Raw genomic sequence first — 21812 nt, 5'->3', positions numbered from 1 at the left:
ATTCTTTGCTGTGTCTACTGTCATTATCTGTGGATCTCATGATCTAAAGATAAGGGCAGTAGTTTTCTGATACGGCTGGAAGAGGAAGAGGTAGCAGCACAAGCTGCTCTTGTTGAACTTCCGACTTGACAACTGCTAATGTGAATTTGGCAGACATGCTCCTCTGGCAGCCAGTACGCTGCACACACCATCCCGGTGCTCTGCGGCCTCGTTCTTCACCTTTTGGAACCTGTCTTGCTTTCATTCTCACCAAGGCAAGTCCTCATCTATTCTTGCACGGAACACTCTGCCAGCAGGAAAGCACTCCTAAGCATTGCTTCTGCCAAAACTGACCTGGGCCATGCACTTTATGTACCACCACATTCAGCCTCTCTCATTGTCTGAATACAAACAGAAAGCTTCTCGGCTACATCTTGTGCAGAGAATTGTGCCAGGACAATGAGCTTGCCTGGAACTTGCCCCTGAAACTTGTGGAAACCTGTATTTGCACCACATTCAAGGGGCAATCCTCTTTCTTTTACAATGTGCAAAGTGCTGTCTGATCTCCGTGCTCTCTGCACGGTCCTTCTTAGCTTGAAGTACTACCACACACATTACAGCCTCGCAAGGACTAAAGCTTCAGAGAGACATGAGAGACACAGAAACATGTGCTGGGACAAACCCATGTTCTTCCTGTCCCCTTCTCGTTGCTCAGATTATGGTGCTGTGTCAAATGTCTTGGACATAGAACAACTAATCCAGCAAGTCCTTCTCTGCCAGCACATTTCACTGAAAGAAAGCTCCATGGACAGTTTGGACTTGGCAAAACAAAAAGGATATGAGTATACCTAAAGCTGAGGAGAAACCCTGTGTAGCACACTGTAGGTGCCTGCAGTACACATAGGGAGAAGTGGCAAAGCTGAATGCCATCACTGGGCTTCAGTCCTGTCCGGATCACATAAGGTGAAGAATGACGTGGCAGAGCACTGGGCTTGTTTGCACAGTGAACAGAATTGCAAAAGTCCAGCAACAGCTCATTCTCAATTTGAATCTGCTGATAATGCTCTTGTTGCTTGAAAAGTAACATGAAGCTGTTAGACTTTATCACAAAATGTGGAGATTAGCTCTTTTTTACACTCTCAGTGTTGCAGAGTCTATGATAACCAAGTCCATAGATCACCTAGAAGCACATGTCAAAACAGAAGGTGTTCTTTACATACCCCTTCTCCAAGCAGCCCTGAAACAGTGCACAACACACTGCATCTCTGTACTTTCTTTCTCAGATAGCTATGCCATCACATTTTCCACTCTCACAGCTCCGTTGCCAGCTGTCAGCAGATGCTGTTACAGAAAAAAGCTCTGTAAGTCAAAACAAGTGCAGGGCTGCACCATCTGCTTGCCGCAGTAAGTCACATCAAACTCACCAGTGCACTGGGTCCTTCTCCGCTGCAACTACCATTGTGTTGTCTGGATCTCAGAGCCTAGATGAAAGCACAGTTGTTTCCACAGAGGGCTGAAAGAAAAATTGATAGCAGCAAGAAGAGCTGTCCTTAAGATTCTTGCTTAAGACTGTGATGTTAATTCAGCAGGCAAGAAAGTAGCAGCCACCAGCTTTTTGCAAGTCTTTACACTACATGGGGGAGCTGGACTCGAGCAACCGGGACACATGATGGGGTGTCCCCTGCTTCCAGTGCCTCCTCCTGGTGCTTCCAGTGCCTCACCTCAGTGCTCCCACTTCGCTTCAGAGCTCCCTGTAGGACTCCCTGGTTCCCCTTCCTGCCCCCAGTTCCAACCAGTGCTCCCAGCTGACTCTCAGTTCACTCCTCGTGGACTCAGTGTTGCTCTCTGCCGCACCATCCCTGTCTCACCCCAGTGCTTCCAGTGCCATCCCTGTGTCACTCCCAAACTGTCCCAGTGATCCCAGGGTCACGCCCTGGCTCCGTCCACATCTTTTCAATCTCTCTTGTGTCTTTGGCTCACCCCAAACTGACTCCAGCTCTTTCAGATTCATCAAGGCCAGAGAAAAGGGGAATGTCTGTGGAAGATGCAGAACCCCTGTCAGCACCTAAATTCCCAATGTTCCACCCACTGTCCCAAGGAAACACCTAAACCCATCTTTTCCCACATAAACCCAGCTTTTCCCACAACCAACTCTGGGAAATCATGTGTGCTAATGACCTGAGATCCTGGACATGGCACCAAAGTAGGGACACAAAACTTCCTGCAGAGCCTAACCTCCAAATCCTGCAGCTGCTTTGGCCATTCCCAACCTGGAGACAACCCAAGATCACCTGGAGCACAGAGATGGGGCACAAGAACACCCCAAGACCCTCAGACCCCCTGCAGGGAGGTGGGGAGTACAGACACTGAGGTTCTCCAGGCCTGGAGGTGATGAAGAGGTGCCTGCAGTGGCCCCTCAACCCTGATGGAATTCCCCCAGGTGCAAGCCCCCACATGGCTCTCCCTGAATTTTCTTGAGCAGTGTTTATTGATTGGGCTTTTCCTAGTTTTCCTTTGTTTCCAGGAAAGGTTTCTCCAGGGTGATAAATAACCCACCCCTGTGTTATGACTTCAGAATTCATCCAGATGTGTCACAAATTACCTCTACTTCTTTCAGATAGGAAAAATATGCCACCTTTTCTCTGCTCTGGTCTGTCCCCACAAGGAGGACTTCAGTGTCTGTACTGAGGGCTGTGCAGCCACTTTGGAGTGGAGCAGGGGCTGAGGTGAGTGGGTGTGGAGCAGAGATCCTCCCACCTTCGAAGAACTTGCTCTGCCCATCCCAAACAAACACTTTAGTAGTTTTGACCCACTTAACCCTTTCTCCAGTCTCCTACACCATTCAGTATCAGCCACTGTCAGAAAATCTTGCTGTTTCAATGGCTGCAGCTTTAAATGAGAAAGTTCAGCACGGTGAAAGTTCAGAGTGCTGAAGACAGCAGGTATTTTCCAGGCTGTGTGTTCCATACTTTGTCTAAAAGGCTTTTGGTATCTGGATGTTTAGACACTTTTTTAGACACTGAGTTGCATTTATCATCTGAAGATGTAAAAATCTTCATCTCCACAGCACATCCATAGGCCATATTTATCCCACTCAGCTAATCCCAGACCAATTCCTGCCCTCTGCCTGAAGCCCCCAGTCCCAGCCCAGTTTAGGCTGCTCTAATTCAGCACTGTCAGTCCCACCCTGATAGACTGAAGTGCCTGCAGTCCATTTCATGAGGCTCAAAACTAACAGGAAGTTCTCAGCTTTAATTTTCAGCTGGCTTAGCCCTGAAGCAGGTCACCAGAGTCATCTAAATCCCCAGAAATTTCCCAAGGAAGGGAAAATTGCCCAGCCAAGGCTGTGCCAGTGGTGCTGAAGTGGTGACTTCCACTGTCCCAAGAGCAGCCCTGGGACTGCAGCCTGAGATCCCTGAGGAGCCACATTTCCTCAGGAGCAGGAGCAGCCTGATGGATATTTAAAACTTTAGCAATTCAGATGGACAGTTCTTTCCTGTGCCTCCATGATAGCCTTCAAAAAGGAGCAAACCCACTGATTTCAGGACATTAAAGATCCCTGCAGGAGCAATTCAACACAAGCTCCCAGATGTGTCCCCAGTAATTCCCTCGCTGTTGCCACAAAGCTTTAGGACTGCACCCAGAGCCCCTGTGCTCATGGCAGGTGAGCTCAGCTCAGCTGGCAGTGAGACTGTGTATGGTGGGTCTTAGGCTCCCATTCTGGCAGCCCAGTGCTGTGGTGGCTCGTGATGGGTCACAGTGGCCACAGACTCAGCTGCTTGCCCACAGGTCAATCTGTTGTCCCAGGATTCACAACAAAATCTCTTTTTCCCACCCTGTCAGAGAGAGCAAAGTCCCAGCACTTGCTGCAAGGTTCAAGTCTCCGTGCCCAGGATTTGTGCCAGGGACAAGGGGACACTCAGCCTCCCCCAGGCAGCACCTCCTGCTCTGTTAAACATCACAGCCGATGCCATTCTGGGGCTGGAGCAGCAGCAAGTTCAGGCTGAGGAGAAAGTTTCCACTGGAGTCCTTGAACTTCACACCGGTTCTCCCAGTAACACCCAGAAGGTCACGGTTTGGTTACCAGATAAAGAATCATTAGCACCTGGTGGGTTTGATGTTTTAGGATTTTAGCTTTTATATTTTTCATGTATTTGTGAACCTGCAATTCTTTAGTGTTTAACTCTGAATTCCACACAGAGTGTTAGAGCTGCTGCTTTTCCATTTTGGTTAGACACAATAATTCCTCTCTAGGCTGGGGAATCAAGAACACCCCACCGTCTCAGGCCCCGAGAGATGTAAACAAAAGTGAGTTGGGAGGGGAGCAAACTTGAGGTAAATCACTTCATTACCTGAAACAATAATTGGAAGATTAACCCCCAATATGCAAATGGATCAAACTTATAAAAGTGTGAAAACCCATGACCTGCTGTCCATTTTTGGCTGTAGCCCCCTGTGGGGCTTCATCTGCCTGAAATGTACCTGAAGGCCCTTCAATAAATCCAACTGCTCTTTATTCCCTTAATTTTGACTGGCCTCTGTTCTTAGGTAGCCCTGGAAAAGGCATCAGGTTAATACAATGCTAATTTAAAAAAACCCATTTGTCTATGGAACCGCACAATACTTATTCTGTAGGAAAAAGAACTGGAAAGCAACCAGCCCAGTTGTGGCAACTTTTAGCAGTTCAGGTATAACTTTGGGGTTGTCAACCACCAGAGACCACCAAAGAGACCCCCAGAACTGAAGAATGCGTGCATAAAGGGAAGAGAAAATATCTTGATGATTTTGGGGAAAATTATTATAATGTGTTTGTTTACTCCAGGAAAATCAATGAATATGTATATAAAATAGAGTACAGAAACAGAAGCAGTTTCTATAATCTATAAAGTGTGGACTTGGTGAAGTTACACCCCACACATCTAGCCAAATAAAGAACGCCTGCTTTCTGCAGGAAAACACATGAGATAGTTCCTCAAACATAAAACGCACAAGAAATAAAATGCTCACAAAATGTCACTAAACTGTTTCCAAGCCACCAAAATCCATTAAATTGAATCAGACAATTTAATTTAAACAGCAGAATGTGACAGGCTCCTTATCTTTGCTTTGCAAAGAAAAACAAGTACAGTATGTCAACTGTCCTGGTTTGAAAAGACAGGTGCCTGCTAAGGAAGGCAGGAGCCTCCCTTGAAATGGAAAATGTAAACTCCCTCCCTCTGAATTATGATAATTTTGAAATTAAGAGGCTTTTGGCAAAGGTATGGAATAGGAAAAACAGTTCTTTACTAGGAAAATTAAAAATACAAATGCAATAGTACAAACAAAAGACCCCACTGACAGAGTCAGAATACGACCTGACACCCTGTGGGTCAGGGTGGTGGTAGCAGTCCCATTAAATGGTGGCTGCAGTGCACCTGCAGTGACAGGTGTGGTTCTGTTGAAGCAGAGATCCTGTAGAAAGGTGGAGTTTTCCTCTGAAGATCCATTGGTGGTGTAGATGGGCCTGGACTTCCTTGGGAATCCAGCGTAGAAGAAAGCTGCTCCTCTGGGAATCAGGTGGGAAAAGGCTGATCTGGTGTCCCAAAATCTCAGACTATATCCAGGTAGGAATGCTTGGCTCCTTCCTATAGGCAGAGCATCTCACAATGGGATGATGAAATTTTTATCAGTCATGCCGTGACATTCACTGGCCCATTAACAGAAGATATTTCCTGGAGGGAGGATTGGTTGTGGAAGAGATAAAGAAAACTGCCCAACTGAGATAAGACAACCGCCCCTCCTGTAACAGATGGGAATAGAATGCACACCCCCAGCTACATCTTTCAATCTAAGACGTCCACTGAAGACAATTCCTTTTGGAAGAACACATTCCTAAACTTCCCTTGAAGCTGGGAATTTGTGCTAAATACAGACAGGTTAGGGAGCCCTGACAAGCAGACTCTGATGTTAGAAAATGTCTTGATGTGTGGACAGGAGCTGCACCACTCACTGTAAAGTGAAATGAGTGTTGAAGGAATATGGTGGGTCCCAGGGAACTCTGATCCCTACAGAACCTCATCTGACATAGATGGGCCAACCCAGCTGCACTGGGATCACAGATCACTGCACTTCCAACTGCCAGGTCAAACATCACCTCATCACCTTCCTACTGAATGCTTATCACTGCTTGCAGTGAATGACAGGGGAATAGGGTGGGGAGTAGCAGCAAATTGACATTTATTGATTTTCTGAGTTATCAAAAGGAAATAAAATCAATTGTCACATGAACGTTATTGCTAATTCTATACAATTAGGTAATTCCATTAAATGTACCACTTACCATGCCCACAAAGACATTTCCTTCAGAGGAAAAGGAGAGTGCTTCAAACTAAAGACATTTCCTTCAGAGGAAAAGGAGAGTGCTTCAAACTGTGCCATAGATGAGCCCTCATTTAAGCAAGGCTTCTACAGTTTCCTTTCTGTAAACCATGACAAATTCACAATTGACTTTTTTTTCCAAAAAAAGGTCATGGCAGTTCACTTGTGTGCTGTGAGTCCCACTTTAAAAAGCTTTTAAACATATTGTTTTATCCGCAATGACTTTGTGCCTGTAATCAGAAAGTATATTTAATTGTTCTTTTAACCATTACTGCCCTCAAAGTGGGTTTGCTTGAGAAGAATAGAAGCCCATACATGCAGATGTGAGCAGGCTGAAGAAATCAGAACAAACACAGAGTTCAGATCTGGGATTTGAGGAGTCCCAGCTGACTGGAAGCTAGAGAATTTTGTCCTGATTTTCAAGGGCAAGGAGGATCCCAGACACTACGGGCCTGTCAGTCTCACTCTGATACTTGATAAAATAATGGAAAAGTTTGTTCTGGGAAGTATTGAAAAACACCTGGAGGACAATGCAAGCATCAGTCAGAGTCAGCACGGCTTCATGAGGGGAAAGTCCTGCTTGTGAAATCTGATTTCCTTCTATGACAGGGGAACTCACTTGGTTGATCCAGGAAAGCCACTAGATGTAATCTTTCTGGATTTCAGCAAAGCTTTTGATACTGTGTCTCCCAAAATGCTTCTAGACAAAGTGTCCATCACACATCTGGATGAACACATTGTGGAACGGGTGAGCAACTGGCTCATGGGTCAGGCACCAAGGGTAGCAGTGACTGGGGTGACACCACGCTGGCAGTGGTCACCAGAGGGTTCTGCAGGGCTCCATTGGCAGTCCCTGCTCTCCAACGTCTTTGTTAATGATGTGAACACAGGACTTGAAGGGATAATCAGTAAATTTACTGATGACACCAAACTGGGATGAACTGTCACCTGCCAGGAGGGCAGAGAGGCTCTGCAGAGAGACGTCCCATATAGAGATGGACAATCACCAACAGTGTGGACTTTAACAAGGGAGGGGTAAGATTCTGCCCCTGGGATGGGCACCCCTGGCTTGGCGTATGGAAAGGGGAAAGAGGGGCTGCAGGGCAGCTGCAGGGAGGGACCTGGGGGTCCTGCCCAAGGACAAGCTGAACATGAGTCAACAGTGCCCTGGCAGTCCAAAGTGCCACTGTGTCCTGGGGGCAGCAGGCCCAGCATCCTGGCCTCTGGGCTGGGGAGGGGATTGTCACGCTCTGCTCTGCACTAGGGTGGCCTCACCTTGAGCGACACAATATAAAAGATATAAAGCCATTGCAGAGTGTCCAGAGGAGGTCACAAGGATGGGGAAGGGTCTCAAGGGGCTCTGTGAGGAACTGCTGAGGACACTTGGCTTGTTCAGCTGGAGAAGAGGAGACTCAGGTGAGACCTCACTGCGCTCTTCAACGTCTTCCCAAGAGGCAGTGCAGGGGCCAGCACCAAGCTCTTAACTCTCATGAGCAGGGACAGAACTCAAGGAAATGGCTGGAGCTGAATCAGGGGAGGACAGGTTGGATATCAGGAGAAAGTTTTTCACCTAGAGGGGGGTTGAGCACTGGAACAAGGTCCCCAAGGAAGTGGTACCAGCCTTAAGTATGTTTTGGGACAGGAAGCATTTGGACAATGCTCTCAGGCCCATGGTGGAATTGTTGTGGTGTTCTGTACAGGGTAGGAGTTGGACTTAATGATCCTGAAGAGTCCCTTTCAACTCAGCATGTTCTATGCTGCTCTGAAATTACTTCAGCATCCAGCATTCAGCTTTCACTCCAGAATAAAGCTGTTCCAGCCTGGTGAACACAGATATTCCACCCCTCCTAAGTACAGCACCTACAATATTAATTTATTTGGATTAAAGAAAGAAAGAAAGAAACTGCATTTAAGTGTCACTGTAACAATTCCATGCCCTTCTTCACTGGCTGCCTGTAAGGGGGGCCATTTACAGAGCAGCTTGACAGGGGCCATGGCTTGCCCTGGTCATGGGAGGGGACAGAAGAGGCTGTGGGTGCGCCCTGTGCCCTTGTCACTCATGGGGGATGTGGCAGTGACAGAGGACAGGTGACCTGGTCATGCCAGGAAGAGGCACAGGTGGCCATGGAAGTGCCACCAAGGGTGTTGTGACAACAGGGCATGCATGGCCATGGAGATGCCACTGTCAGTATGGTGACACCAAGGGATGTGTGGCCTTGGAGGTGCCACTGCAGGTCCCCAGATGCTCATGGACATGCCACCAGGGGACAGGGGGCCATGGGGTGGCAATGCCAGTGGGTGTGGCAGTGTGACAGTGACAGGCCATGTGTGGGGCCAGGCTGGGGTGGCTCTGTGCCTGCCCTGTGGGTGGCCTCACTGGTACCAAGCCATTTTGGCTGGGTCCCAGTGCTGGTGCCGTGGGGCCTGGCCCGGTGCCACCATCCGTGCCAGAGTGGCATGGGAATGTTGGGACAGAAACGTTGGGGTGGGAAGAGACCATGGGGATAGGGGAGACTCAGCATCCCACCCCACACCCCAAAATTCATCACCCCCCACCCATCATCATCATCACCCCAAAAGTCATCCCCCCCCCAAACCGTGACACCCAAACCATCCCCATCACCCTCCACCCATCATAATCACCTCAATAGTCATCACACTCCACCCATCGCCTCAAAATTCCCCCCACCCCTCACCACCACTCTCCCACCCCTGTACCCCCCTCACCTGCCCCATCCTGTGCCCCCAGCGCTGCCCTGGCTCCCCTGTCGCCTCCTCCTGTCCTCGGAATGCAGGTACTGCTGCAGGGGTAGCCTCGTCCCCTCCTGTCCCCCGCGGGTCCCCTGTACCCTTGGGCGCCTTGGAGGGGGCGAAAAACGCCTTTTGGAACAGGGACCCGCACGCGCTGGCCTTGGGGACACCACTGTCACCAGCCCTGTCGCCGTCGGTGCCGGGGCGGCTGTAGGAGCGTTTCCAGCCCTGCATCCCCTCCCAGCAGCGGCTCCCCGGGGACCTCCCGCCCCTTTCGGGGTCGCCGCCGGTTGACTGCCGGGGGCAGTCGCGGTGCACCACTTGTAGTTCTTCAGTAGGGCGGGGGGCTCGGGTGTGGCCGGGCGGGGGGCTCGGGTGTGGTCGGGCGGGCTTTCACCTCCATCTGTTGGGGGGAGAATAGTTTGAGGGTTCCACGGGGTAGATGTGGGCGCGCTGGCATGGGGGGAGTCACTCTGGGGGGGCCCAGGGGATAAATTTGGGAGTGGTGGGACGGGGGAAGTAATTTTGTGAGCAGGAATTGTGGGTGGCGGGATGGGGGGAATAATTTTGGGGGTTCATGGGCTGGATTTGGGGTTAGTGGGATGGGGGGAGGCATTTTGGGGGTCCCTGGACAGGCGTGGGTGGGGTTGGGATGGGGAGAGTCACTCAGGTGAGTCCAGGGGCTGAACTTGGGCTTCGTGGGGTGGGCATCCCCAACCTGGCATCCCCACCTTGAGGAGTCCCCAGTTTTTGGGGTCCTCCCTCCCTGGGATACCCCTGCCCATCCAGGGGACCCAAACTTTTGTGTTCTTCTGCCCAGCAAGGGGGTGCCCACCTAGGGGGTCCCCACCCAGTGGGTGCCCACGCCAGCTCCTCGCAGCCCCCACCCCTGTCGGGGACTGGTTGATGGGTGCCCCGCCATCCCTATGCCTCGGGCGCAGGCGGGACCGGAGAACTTTCCCTCCTGCCCCGGCCGCGCTTCCCCTGCGCCCCTCCCAGCACCCTGGGGACCCCCTGATCCCCCCTTTGTCACCCGCTCAGCGCGGGTGGCCGGTGGCACCGCAGGACCCCCTCTGTGACATCCCCGAGGTGGCACCTGCGCTTTTGATCATCACCACCCGCCAATTTGTCACCAGCGCCCCAAAGCGGGGAGCGGCCCACATCCTGCAAGGGGGGGTGACAGCATTTTTGGGGTCCCCCCTACGCCACTTCCAGCCCCCGCACCCCCCCGAGGATGCCGCGCGACCCCGGATCCCCCACGCTGTCCCGGCCGCAGCATCCCCCGAGGGTGCCTTGGGGACTTTGGGGACTGTCCCCATGTCCCCCCCGCCCCGTCCCCGCGGTACGTCCGCTGCTGCTCCCGCGCTCGGTCCCCGTTCCTGTCGCGGCTTCCAAATGTGACGGGGCAGGAATTACAGTCACCCCTCCTTCTCTGCCGTTCCCTCGGGAGGTGGTGCCGCTGCTCCCGCTAGGGATGCCTCAGCGACACCCGGGGGACACCGCGGGTCACCTCTTGAAGAGACTGCAGGGTCATGGTGGCTCCTAGAGCCCCCCCGAAATGACAGCTGGGAGGGGCCGGGATGCTGCAGGTGCCAGTTTGCGGACTGGGTGCTCGTTTGTGGCGGGGGGTTTGGGGTCTCCAGGGTGGCTCCCAAAGTCTCCTCCCATCCCCCAGCCCGTGCCTCAGTTTCCCCCTTGCTCTGCAGGGACCAGCCGGAGCTGATGTCCTGGAATTGGATTTATTTTGGGAGGTTTTGAGGTTGGGGCTACTGGGATGGGCTGGTGGACAAGTGGGGTGGGCCAGGGTGTGGCTGGGCTGGTGGTCATCTCGGTTGGGGGCTGTCCAGGCTGGGGGGCCGTAGACCAGCGTCCAGCTGGGATCCATGTGTCTGGTGTGCATCTGGACCAATGTCCAGCTGGGATCCATCAGACCAACATCTGCTGGACCAGTGTCCATCCAGATTGGGCTGGTCTCCATCTGGACTGCTGTCCAACCTCTCCTGTCTCCATCCAGCCCAGGGTCCCTGGCTGGGGCGGCTCCTCACTGCAGAGTGGACAAGACCCACGGTCAGTCACAAGATGACCCTAAACTCCTTCCCACCAAACCCACCAGGCCACTCACCCCAAGTCCCTGTTCTACCGGTGTCCCCTGGAAGCCAGGCCAGCTCTGGATCTCCTGGAAGAGGGCATCGCCGGGGCAGTCGGTGTGGCCCAGCTGGCGGTGGCCGCGCAGGCTGAAGTCTGGCCGGATATGGCCAAAGCGGACGGCGCAGGGCAGGAGCTCATCCCGGACCAGGGCCAGAGTGTCGGGGTCCGGAAGGGTGGCCGTGAAGTCCCCAACGATGCCAACACCGAAGCCTTGGGTGTTGTAGCCCTTGGTGTGGGCACCCACCCAGTGCCACCCCCGGCCCTCGTACAGGTACCCATCCGAGCCTACCACAAAGCTGTGAGGACATGATGGCAGTGAGGGGACAATGGTGGGGACTGCAAAGGGACAGGGATGGGGACAATGAGGGGACAATGATGGGGGCTTATGGGGACAGAAAGGGAAACAGGAATGGGGACTATGGGTCAACAGGGATGGGGACCGTGAGGGGACAGTGATGGGGACAATGAGCGGACAATGATGGGGGCAATGGGGGCTTATGGGGACAGAAGGGGAAACAGGAATGGGGACTATGGGTCAACAGGGATGGGGACTGTGAGGGGACAGTGATGGGGACTGTGAGGGGACAGGGATGGGGACTGTGGGGGTTATGAGGACAGTGTGGGGACAGGGATGGGGACTGGGAGGAGAGTGGTGGGGACTGTAGGGGGACAATGGTGGGGGCCATGGGGGGACAGTGACGGGGACTATGAGAGGACAGTGGTGAGGTTTGTGAGGGGACAACGACATGGACTGCAATGGGACAGTGATGGGGATGACAGTGACCATGGGGGTAGACAGGAACCATGGGGAGACAGTGATCATCCCCATGGAGGGTGGCAGGAACCAGTGGAGGTGACAGTGCCCACAGGGGTACAATGACAGGGCCCATGGGAGGTGACAGGGACTGTGGTGGGTGCCAGCTCCCCAGGGGGTGACAGGGACTGTGATGGGTGACAGGGATTGAAGGAGATGATGGGGACCACAGGGGATGACATGGCCCAGGGAAGGTGGGAACCATTGGAGGTGACAGTCCCCACAGAGGTACAATGACCACTCCCACAGGGGGTGCCAGGGCCTGTGGCAAGTGTGGCAAGTGCCATCACCCCAGGGAGGTGAGAGTGACCTGTAGCCGATGTCGTCCCAGCCGCGGGTGTCCTGGTGGAAGCGCTGCATGTCCCTCATGGCACGGGCACAGGCGCTGAAGGTCTGGCAGGGCCGTGAAGGCTCCAGGGTGTGGTGTAGGAACACTGAGCCCAGTGGGGGCTGCAGTGGGGCTGGGGTGCCCCGGTAGGGATGGGCACCCCACAGGCAGCGCGGCATGATGGCCGGGCACTCTGTGGGGACAACAGGATGGTGTTCCCTGAGATCCTGGGGACATGGAAGAGGGAACATGGGGGGACATGGGCCTTGATGGGGACACAGTAGAGTCTGCATTGGGACCAGGGGCTTGATGGGCCCTTGGGGACATGGTGGTGTCCACATGGGGACAAGGTCCTCCTTGGGGACATGGCAGAGGCCATTTGAGGACAAGGGGCTTGGGATCATGGCAGAGGCTGAGTGGAGACACAGGGGGTGATAATCTTTGTCTGGGAGGTGACAACACCCATTTAGGCGGTGACAATCCCTGTTTGAGGGGTGACACCCCTGTTTAGGGGGTAACTCTGGGGGGACAATGCCCATTTTAACAGTGACAGTCCGTATTTGGGAGATCACAATACCCATTTGTGTGGTGGCAATCCCTGTTTAGGGGATGACAACCCCAGTTTGGGAGGTGTCAAACCCATTTACGAGATGCCACCCCACCCGTACCCACGTAGCGCTCGCTGAACTCCCGTGCCGCCCTACGAGCCACAGCTACCACCTCCTGTGTCCCCACGTCTCTCAGGAGCTCCGAGGTGGGTGACAGCGTCCTCAGCAGCTCCAAAGTTGCCGCCACCTCCTTCTCCAGACGTTCCTGTCCTGCCAGTGCCCCAAATTTCCGGCGCCGGTAACTGCTGGGGGGTCTCCGGGCTTCCGAGCCATTCCCAGTCCCGTAGTAGCCCCGAAGCAGTTCGGCCACCGGGAGGGGTCCCTGGGCCAGCCGCACCCCCAGGATCACCCCGTCCATGGCCCCGATGGCCACAGGGTCAGGGACAGGGGATGGGGGACCCCTCAAGGTGTAATTTTGGGGATTTTCCATGTTGTCCCAGCAGCCGCCGGGTCCCAACACGGTGGCGTTGTTGTCACACCCCTGTGCCAGCAGGAAGGATGTCCCCAATGCCTCGGTGATGGTGACAGCCAAGAAGGGGTCAGCAGGCGGGTCGAGGGTGGGGAGGGGTCGCCCAAACCCGCCAGATCTCAGCCCCACCTCGATGCCGGCCAGGAGAGGACAGAGGGCCACTGTGGAGCCGTCGGGCACCAGCACCGCCCCCAGCTCCGGTGTCGTTGGGTCGTGGTGGAGGAGCTCGGTCAGGAGCTGCCACTGGCCCGGGGTGAGAGCTGGGGGGCGTTCGGGGGTCCCGGGAGGTTCACCCAGCACCGCCCGGCACCCCGGGGTGCTGCACACTCCCAGACCCCTCCCCAAGGCTGCGGCAGTGCCGGGGGAGCCGCCCCGGGCCGGGGACTCGAGGGCATCCAGGATGTCGAGCACCGAGTCCATGTGGCGTGGGAGGACAGCTGGGGACACAGCTGAGGACACACCTGGGGGGACAGGGGGTGGGTGGTGAAGGGGGTTAAGGGGTGGGGAGGGGGTTGGAGGAGGGAGAGGCACCCAAAAACGTGCCACAAGCAAGGGGAGGGCACCCAAAATAGGGGGAAAGGACCCAAAACAGGGGGAAATGACCCCAAATAAGGGGAAAAGACCCAAACCAGGGGGAAAGGACCCAAAATAAGGAAAAAGGACCCAAAAGAGAGGGAAAGGACTGAAAAGAGGAGGAAAGGACCCAAAATAAGGGGGAAACAATCCAAACCAGGGAAAGGACCCAAAATAAGGGGGAACAGACTCAAAAGAGAGGAGAAGGACCCAAAATCAGAGGAAAAAATGTGTCCTGGGGTCTTGTGGGATGTTGCAGCATGTTCTTACCTGTGCCAGGGTGGGCGCAGACGCTCAGTGCCAGGAGCAGCCACAGGAACATCCTACAGGACATGGCGACACCTTGAGGGGCACAGGGACACCCTGTGAACAGCGGGACACCCTGCAGGACACAGCCCCGGGGCCTTGGGGACTTTGACCCCACAGGGACACATGGGGGAGGGACAGAGACACAGGGAAAGGGATAGGGAGACATGGATATGGACAGGGACACACGAGGTGGGGGGAGATGGGGACACACAGAGAGGAGGAGGCACAATGCCACCAGGAGACACATCAAGGACAATGTTGCCACACCTGTGGGGACGCTGCCACCATGACATGTCAGCGCATGAAGCCACCAGGATGTGTCAGGGGACGCTGTCCCCAGGCCATGTGAACCCCAGATGACAATGGCCCTTGTCCTGTCCCCAGCCTGTTCCCAGGGGCAGCTGGGGTCCCTTGAGTGTAGTGGCTCTGGGACACCCTGGTGGCTGTCACCTGCTTCTGGGCCACTTGTCACCAGCTGAACAAGTTCCCTGTCCCGCCCTAGTGGATAGTGACATTCAGCTGGGACACCGTAGTGGTGACAGTGGGGACATGGTGGCAGGAACTGCATCAGGCAGTGCTTTGCCATGGCTGAGATGAAAGTGCACTGTGGTGGCACTAACACTGTCCCAGTTTATGACCCCACCCATGTCCATGTCCTTCCATGTCCCTATCTATGTCTGTGTCCCCTATCTCCAGCTGAATTCCTGGCTCAGGGTGGGTCTTTCCTCCTCACAGATCCCAGGGCTGGGTTTGCAGCCCCTCCTCATAAAGCATCTCTGAGGCTTCTCCTCCCTTTTGGATTCCTTCGACATGGAGGTGCTCAAAATGGCCTCTGCCACAAGGTTCTGCTGAGGGGATTTGTCCGCCCTGGTCTCCATCCTCAGCTCCATTCTCTGTCTGGGGGAGGAAGGACAAGGAGAGGATGGGATTTGCCTCAGTGCCAGAGAGAAAGGGAAGGAGATCCCCCATCCATCCCAAGCAGCGCCGGGACTGTCCTGCAGCCAGGGGCTGTACTAGGCTGGGAGATGGAGCAGGAGACAGGGGGAAAGGGGCACTGACTTCTTCCTCACCTGCCTGGGTGTCCCGGGACATCTTCCTCTTCCTCGTGGTCGTCTCCCCCTCTATCAGGCCAAGGTTTGGGAATGGGAAATCCTGGTTTATGCGGGAAAAACAAGGGGTGAGCTCATTGATGGTTTGATGGTCCCGCTGCGGAAGTCCAGTTGGACAAGTGACCACCCCTTTCAGTCTCGGGTGCCCGGACTCGGCTCATCTCCAGCCTCCCCCAACCCTTCCGTCTACCGGGTATCCCCCGGCTCCGGGATCGCCCCTTTGTGCTCTCCCCACTCCAGGGCTCCCGCGCTCCACCCCAGCTCTCTCCGGGGAATCCCTAACACCGATATCGCCCCTGTCCCCAAAGGTACCATGCGATCGCTACCTGGGATCGCTCCAGATCCCCCCCTAAGTGGCATTTGCAGCTCAGCTTTGGAGTCCTGCAAGATCCAAACGTCCCCTGCCCCGCAAAAAAACCCTCCTGGAGATCACCCGATGGATTTGGGGCGAGCACCCCCTCTCCGGTCACCTGCGGGCTCTGGGAGAGAAGCGATGCTGCTGGAGCCGGGGAACAGCATGGTTTTCTGCTGCTGCTGCTCTTCCTCTTTTTCCTATCCTTGCCGCTCCTCCTCCGCTCCAAGCCCGGCCCAGGCCGTGGCCGACACCCAAAAGCAGCCGCGCTCTGCCCTGTGGGTGTCTCCAAAACGGCCCCGCCCCACCCAGCACTGGGAGCACTGGGAACGATGATGAGAGCACTGGGAAGGAATTGGGAGCGCTCTCCCTTCCAGTGCCGCTTTTACTGGGAGCGCTGGGAACGATGGTGAGAGCACCGGGCAGGAAATGGGAGCGCTCTGCCTGCCAGTCCCGCCCTTACTGGGAGCACTAGGAACGATGGTAGGAGCACCGGGCAGGAACTGGGAGCGCTCTTACTGGGAGCGCTGGGAGGGAACTGGCAGCAAACAGCGCCCGGAGGCGGCTGCAGCTGGCGGGGGGCGTGGCCAGATGGAGGGCGGAGCTATGGAAATATCAGGGGGATCGCACGCTGTGATTGGTGCGTGGGAGTAGTGCGGGGTTTCTCCGGTCACGAGAGGGATGGGATGGGATGGGATGGGGCGGGCCGGGCCGGGCCGGGCCGGAGCGATGGCGGCGGCGTCCGGTGCGAGGGGACCGGGACCGGGACCGGGAATACAGGACAGAGACCGGGAATGGGGCTGGAAATACGGAAGTCGGAACGGGAACGGGAACGGAGTATGGGAACGGGAGTGGGAATACGGGAACGGCAGCTGGACTGAGAATATGGGATGAGGAGTAGGAAGAAAGGACCGGGATCGAGGACGGGAATAAGGGACTGGAAATGCGGGAGCTGGAATATGGGAACGGGACCGGGAATGGGAAAGTGGAGCCGGAGAGGGAATATAGAAATAGAAATATGGCAACAGGAATACGAGAATGGGAACAGGAAAGGGAGGAAATACGAGACTGAGAATATGGGAACGGCAGCCAGACAGAAAATATGGGACAGGAACAGGGAATGAGACCGGGAATGGGATCCGGACTGAGATGGGAGCAGGACGGGACATGGGAAGGGGTGGGGGGCACGGGAGGGACAGCAAGGAGAGGGGCATCTGGGACAGGGGACACCAGGAACCTGGACAGGGGGACAAAGGCATAGGTCCAGGGCAGTGGGTCCTTTATCAGCTGCCCCAGAACCTCCAGCAGGGTCTCCCAGTGCAGCAAGAGCAGCTTGGCCCTGGTTTCCCAAAGCCCTGAGCAACTCCCAGGTCTGTCCCAGGAGCACTCCCTCCAGCCCACACAGCCCCTGCAAGTTCCTCCCATGGCACTGACCATGTCTTAGTTCAAGGTCTTTATTTTTACCCCATTTTTGGATGTTTGGAAAGGACAAAGAGAAATGAAAAGAAAATCAAGGTCATGGGGAGCCTGGAAGAGGTGGAGCCCCCCCAGCCAGGTGTCTTCTCAATATGGATCACCAGGACCACGGATTACCAGGGATCTGCCCAACAGGGGTCACTGGGGATCATCCAGTGTGGATCCTCCCACGGGGTTGGAGCTGGAGCAGTGCACGAAGCTCTTCTCACACTTGGGGCACTCACAGGGCTTCCCTTAGTGGCGCCTTTGTTGGTGTTGGGTCAAGGCTGAGCTGTGCCTGAAGCTCTCGCCACACACGACTCTAGTATGGTCTCTCCACAGTGTGAATCCACTGATGTAGGAGGAGTTTGGAGTGGCTCTGAAACCTCTTCCCACACTCAGGATACTCATAGGGCCTGTGACATCACAAGGAGCAGGGCTGGGATGCTCTGGTGCCTGGGACATCATGAGGAGAGGGACTGGGATGTGCTCTGGTGCCTGTGAATGTGGTAATCACATATCCTCTGAATAAAGAGAGATATAGCTCTCCCAGGATTTTCCTGGTAAGCTGTGAGAAAGCACAGAGAAAGCTTAGAGAAAAGAATTAAAACATTTATTATCTCTCTTTCTGCACATGCTGTTTATAGATATGATTTTCCAGAGTGTGCTATTCTTAGTTCACCAATAGTGTGAGAGGTTTTTGCTTTAAGACCAATCAGGTCTCAGCTTAATGAATTGGGTTATAAAAGACACACTATTTTCTATTAAACACCTTCTTTCCACCGTCTGAAGCCTGGAGTCTTTGTTCCTGTCCCTGACTCAATGGCGACATGTGAAATCCCAAGGGCACTGTTACAGTGGAGCTCTCAGTGTCCCCAGCAGGTCATGCTGTCCAGTGCAGCCCGTGGGCTAGATGGGGCTCGAGGCACAAATGCCGCCCCCGGGGCTGGGCTCTGCCCCTGCCTCTAGGGCCCAGCCCATGGTGGGAGTGCCTTGGGCAGGGCACAGGGCTGCTGCTGGCCCAGGGGGACAGGCCTTGCCCCCTGCCAGCTGCCCGGACCCCTCTGATGCCTGTCCCACATCCCTGTGCCTGCTGTCCCTGATACTCCCCAGTGCCTTCACTCCCTCCATCAAAGCCCCACTCAGCCTCTTCAGAGTGACCTCTGGAAAGAAAGAAAGAATGAAGGAAGGGAAGTGTAGTCGGTTGACCCTGCTGGATGCCAGGCACTCACCAAAGCTAGTCTCTTGCTCCCCTCCAGAGATGGACAGGAGAGAGAAAACAGAATAAAGACTTCATGGGTTGAGCTAAGGACTGGGACAGATCACTCAGCAGATACCATTGTTAGCGTTCAGGAACAAATAATCACAGAATGATTATATACAGGTTCTTTTATTAAAGAGCTCTGGGCATCAGGAGTACACAGACCCAAATCTGACTCTGACATGGTTTTGAGCCGAACATGTTTTATATTCTATTGTTATATAACTTACATATTAATTATTAAACTTACATTATTCTATTGTATACATTGATTTCATCCAAGCATGATTTTCTCATGAATCCCCCTCAAACCCCACTATATAGTTTCTCATAATTCTTTAAACAATAATTATATCTAATAACATCTAATAATTATATCATTTATCATATACTGACTGCACACAGGTGCAGTTTCACATGATCTAGCACATAAAAGGCCTAACATTTCCCAGTGCCTAACTTTAACATTTTCCCAGGTCCTACTAAGCCTAACTTTTTTTCTAGCTCCCCGAATTTTTTGTGATTTTAAAATATTTTTTTATTACTATCATGTGAAGCAGCGAGTGATCTCAGAAGAGGGCTCAGCCCTCACAGCCGCCCGGCAAGCACCCAGCACGCTGCTTGCAGTAGGGGGCACTCCCCTAGGCTTGGGTTACCCAGAGAGTGCCTAGGGACGACTGCTCCACTCTGTGGTGGAGACAGCTCCCTACGTAGGACGGGAGACTCGCGGCAGCAATCCAGCCAGGAAAGAGAGGGACTCCAGCTGAGGGTTGAAGCAGCCTTTATTAACTGGGAAGTCCCAGTGCTGAGGACAAACCCAGAACTGCAAACAAAGCAAAAGCCGACTTACACCAGCTTTTGAGGGGCACCAGAAATGAGGGTGGAGACAGTCCTTGGGCCAATGGGAAGCAGAGAGGGGTTTGGCCTCTGAGGGAGTGACAATGAGGAACATCCAATAAGAGAACATGGGGGGCTGAAACCTGGCCCCTGAGCCAATCACCCGATGCCCCAGCTAGAACTTTCTAGAGGGAAGGGAGGGGGCACCGAGTGACAGGCAGGGCATCAGGGAGGAGTCCGGGAAGGATACATTGAGGGATGGGAGGAGCGGTGTTGATGGGCAGTGAGGAGGAGGGTGGAGTGAGCCAAGGCTGAACCATACCAGATACGGGGGAAAACAGAACAGTCCAACTCATAACTGAGGGGGAACAACTTAACACAACACAACAATCATGGGCAAAACATGTTTGAAATTAGAGACATTAATTGAATTTATTGTTATCAAAATCAGACCAAAATAGTGAGAAGTAAAATAAAGCTTTAAAAACACCTTCTGTCTATCCCTCCCTCTTTCCCAGCACCTCCTCCTCCCCCAGTGGGTGCAGGGAGACAGGCAATGGAGGTTTCTGCTCAGTTCATCACCTGTTGTTTCTCCAGTTGCTCATGGATAGGAGTCATTCCCCTGCTGTGCCAGGAGTCCCTCCTGGAGAAACTTCTCCATGAACTTCTCCAAGGTGAGTTCATCTCAGGGACAGCAGCTCTTCACAAACTGCTGCAACATGGCTCACTCTTCCATGGGCTCACAAGTCCTACCAGTGCCCTGCTCCAGCATGGGCTCCTCTCTCCACAGGTTTGCAGGTCCCTGCCAGGTCCCCGCTCTAGCACAGGTTTCTCATATGGTCAGAGCCTCTGCTCAGGCACCCCCTGCTCCAGCATGGGCTCCTCCAGGCGCTGCAGGTGCATGTCTGCTCTCCGCGCCCTCCGTGGGCTGCAGGGGCCCAGCTGCCTCACCAGGGGCTGCCCCAGAGAATCTCAGGGCAATCAGCTCCAGCCCCTGGAGCAGCTCCTGCCCATCCTGCCCTGCCCTGCCCTGGGGTGTTCAGAATTGTGCCTCTCACATGTTCTCACCCTGGTCACAGTTACAACTACATGATCACCAGTCTTCTTTTTCTTAAATCTCTTTTCCCAAAGGTTTTACCACCATTTCTAACTGGCCCAGCCTTGGCTGGCAGCTGGTCCATCCTGGAGCTGGCTGGAATTGACTCTGCAGGACATGGAGGAGCAGCTGCTTCCAGCAGCCTCTCACAGAAGGTGCTTCTAGACTCCCCCCTTACCAAAGCCTGGCCATGGAAATCTAGTATAAGTATGGTAGGGTTTTTATAACCATTATTAATTATTATTATTTTATTATCACTATTGTTGCTATTAATGTTACAGTTATTATTATTAGTAGTAATTTTATTCTTTTTTACTCTATACTAACAGTGGCTATTGTAGAACTTGATACCAAAGTTCTTAATTGCAAGTAGAAGTTAAAATTTTGGCAGCTGCTTGCCCTGCCCTGTTCTGTGTCATTCCTGTGTGTGAAGCTCCCAGGGCTTCCTATTTTCCTGGTTTGGGAAAATCGATGGCATTGCTCACAGGTCAGAAAGAGAGGGCTCGTTCCTATAGACTGGAATAATCCTTGGATATATGGACATTTGGAAGCAGAATCCCAGCTTTGACCATGGGCACCTGGATGGGAATGATGGTTCTCTTCCATAGTAGGGAAAGGGCAGAGCCCCAGTGTTTTGAAGGCAGATGAGAAGTGGCCCCCAGGAGGTCAAGGCCAGCAACATATGTCTGTCCTGGAAGCTCTCACTGAGGAGCAATCCTTGGATATACAGAATTTGGGAGGTAGAATCCCAATTTTGACAAGGGCACATGGACAAGGATGGTTCTTTTCCATAGGAAGACAAGCATGGAGCCCCAGTGTTTTGGTGGCAGATCAGAGATAGCCTCCAGGAGGCTAAGTCAGCCAGACCCATCTGTCCTGACACCTTTAGTGACAGAGCAATCCTTTGATAGAAGAAATTTTGGAGCCAGAATCTCAATTTTGGCCACAAGCCCCTGGAAGAGAAGGAGAGCTCTGTTCCATAGGAAAGAAAGCACAGAGCCCCAGTGCTCCAGGGGCAGATGAGAAGCAGCCCTCAACATGCCAAGGTCAGCAGGACCTGTCAGGCCCAGCAGGCCAAGACCTGTCCCATGTTCCCATGGTTCCATGGGATCCCTCAGTGTCACAAAGGTGTCCTTGGTTCCACAGCATCCAGCAGTGTCACAATGGACTCCATGATTCCATGGGAACCTGTAGTAGCACAGTCGTCTCCTTGCATCCATGGGGCCTCTCAGAATCACACTGGTCCCTTGGTTCCATGGGGCCCAGCAGTGGCCCGATGACCCCTTGGATCAAATTCCAAAATTATGGGGCTCCCAAGCAAAAATGTAGGAATAGGAATAACAGTTCTTTGCTATAAAATAATATA

General features: G+C 53.7%; 1 protein-coding gene and 2 long non-coding RNA genes across 16 annotated transcripts in view; 1 reads left to right on the top strand and 2 right to left on the bottom strand.

Annotated features, from left to right (window-relative positions):
* Positions 1–5241: 5241 nt before the first annotated feature.
* On the bottom strand, positions 5242–10302 carry LOC132340654 (uncharacterized). The gene is made up of 2 exons (XR_009489971.1): positions 9064–10302; positions 5242–8196 (listed from the first exon to the last, which is right to left on the bottom strand). It is a non-coding gene; the product is annotated as an uncharacterized LOC132340654 (long non-coding RNA).
* Positions 10303–10807: 505 nt separating this feature from the next.
* On the bottom strand, positions 10808–16052 carry LOC132340516 (N-acetylmuramoyl-L-alanine amidase-like). 11 transcript variants are annotated; one of them, XM_059871560.1, is made up of 8 exons: positions 15916–16052; positions 15407–15488; positions 15070–15233; positions 14298–14390; positions 13046–13915; positions 12360–12570; positions 11210–11531; positions 10808–11131 (listed from the first exon to the last, which is right to left on the bottom strand). In XM_059871560.1, exons 1-8 carry the CDS (start codon positions 15962–15964, stop codon positions 11129–11131), a joined length of 1794 nt encoding a protein of 597 aa, XP_059727543.1. In that variant the 5' UTR covers positions 15965–16052; the 3' UTR covers positions 10808–11128. The 11 variants fall into 11 exon arrangements, with proteins under 11 accessions (XP_059727543.1, XP_059727545.1, XP_059727544.1 ...); XM_059871562.1 differs by having other exon boundaries at positions 14298–14369; XM_059871561.1 differs by lacking the exon at positions 15916–16052 and adding an exon at positions 15772–15910.
* An 89-nt stretch (positions 16053–16141) lies between these two features.
* LOC132340621 (uncharacterized) overlaps positions 16142–21812 on the top strand; it is a 28210-nt gene continuing 22539 nt past the window's right edge. For 3 of the 4 annotated variants that reach the window (XR_009489929.1, XR_009489928.1, XR_009489930.1), the window contains exons 1-3: positions 16142–16280; positions 19869–20024; positions 20482–20658. This is a non-coding gene — a long non-coding RNA (uncharacterized LOC132340621). The remainder of the gene's footprint in view (positions 16281–19868; positions 20025–20481; positions 20659–21812) is intronic. The other variant, XR_009489931.1, reaches the window with a different exon arrangement.

Source organism: Haemorhous mexicanus, chromosome 32, assembly GCF_027477595.1.
Source record: "Haemorhous mexicanus isolate bHaeMex1 chromosome 32, bHaeMex1.pri, whole genome shotgun sequence".
Classification (NCBI taxonomy): Eukaryota; Metazoa; Chordata; class Aves; order Passeriformes; family Fringillidae; genus Haemorhous; species Haemorhous mexicanus.
This window is presented reverse-complemented; position numbering and strand designations above follow the sequence as displayed.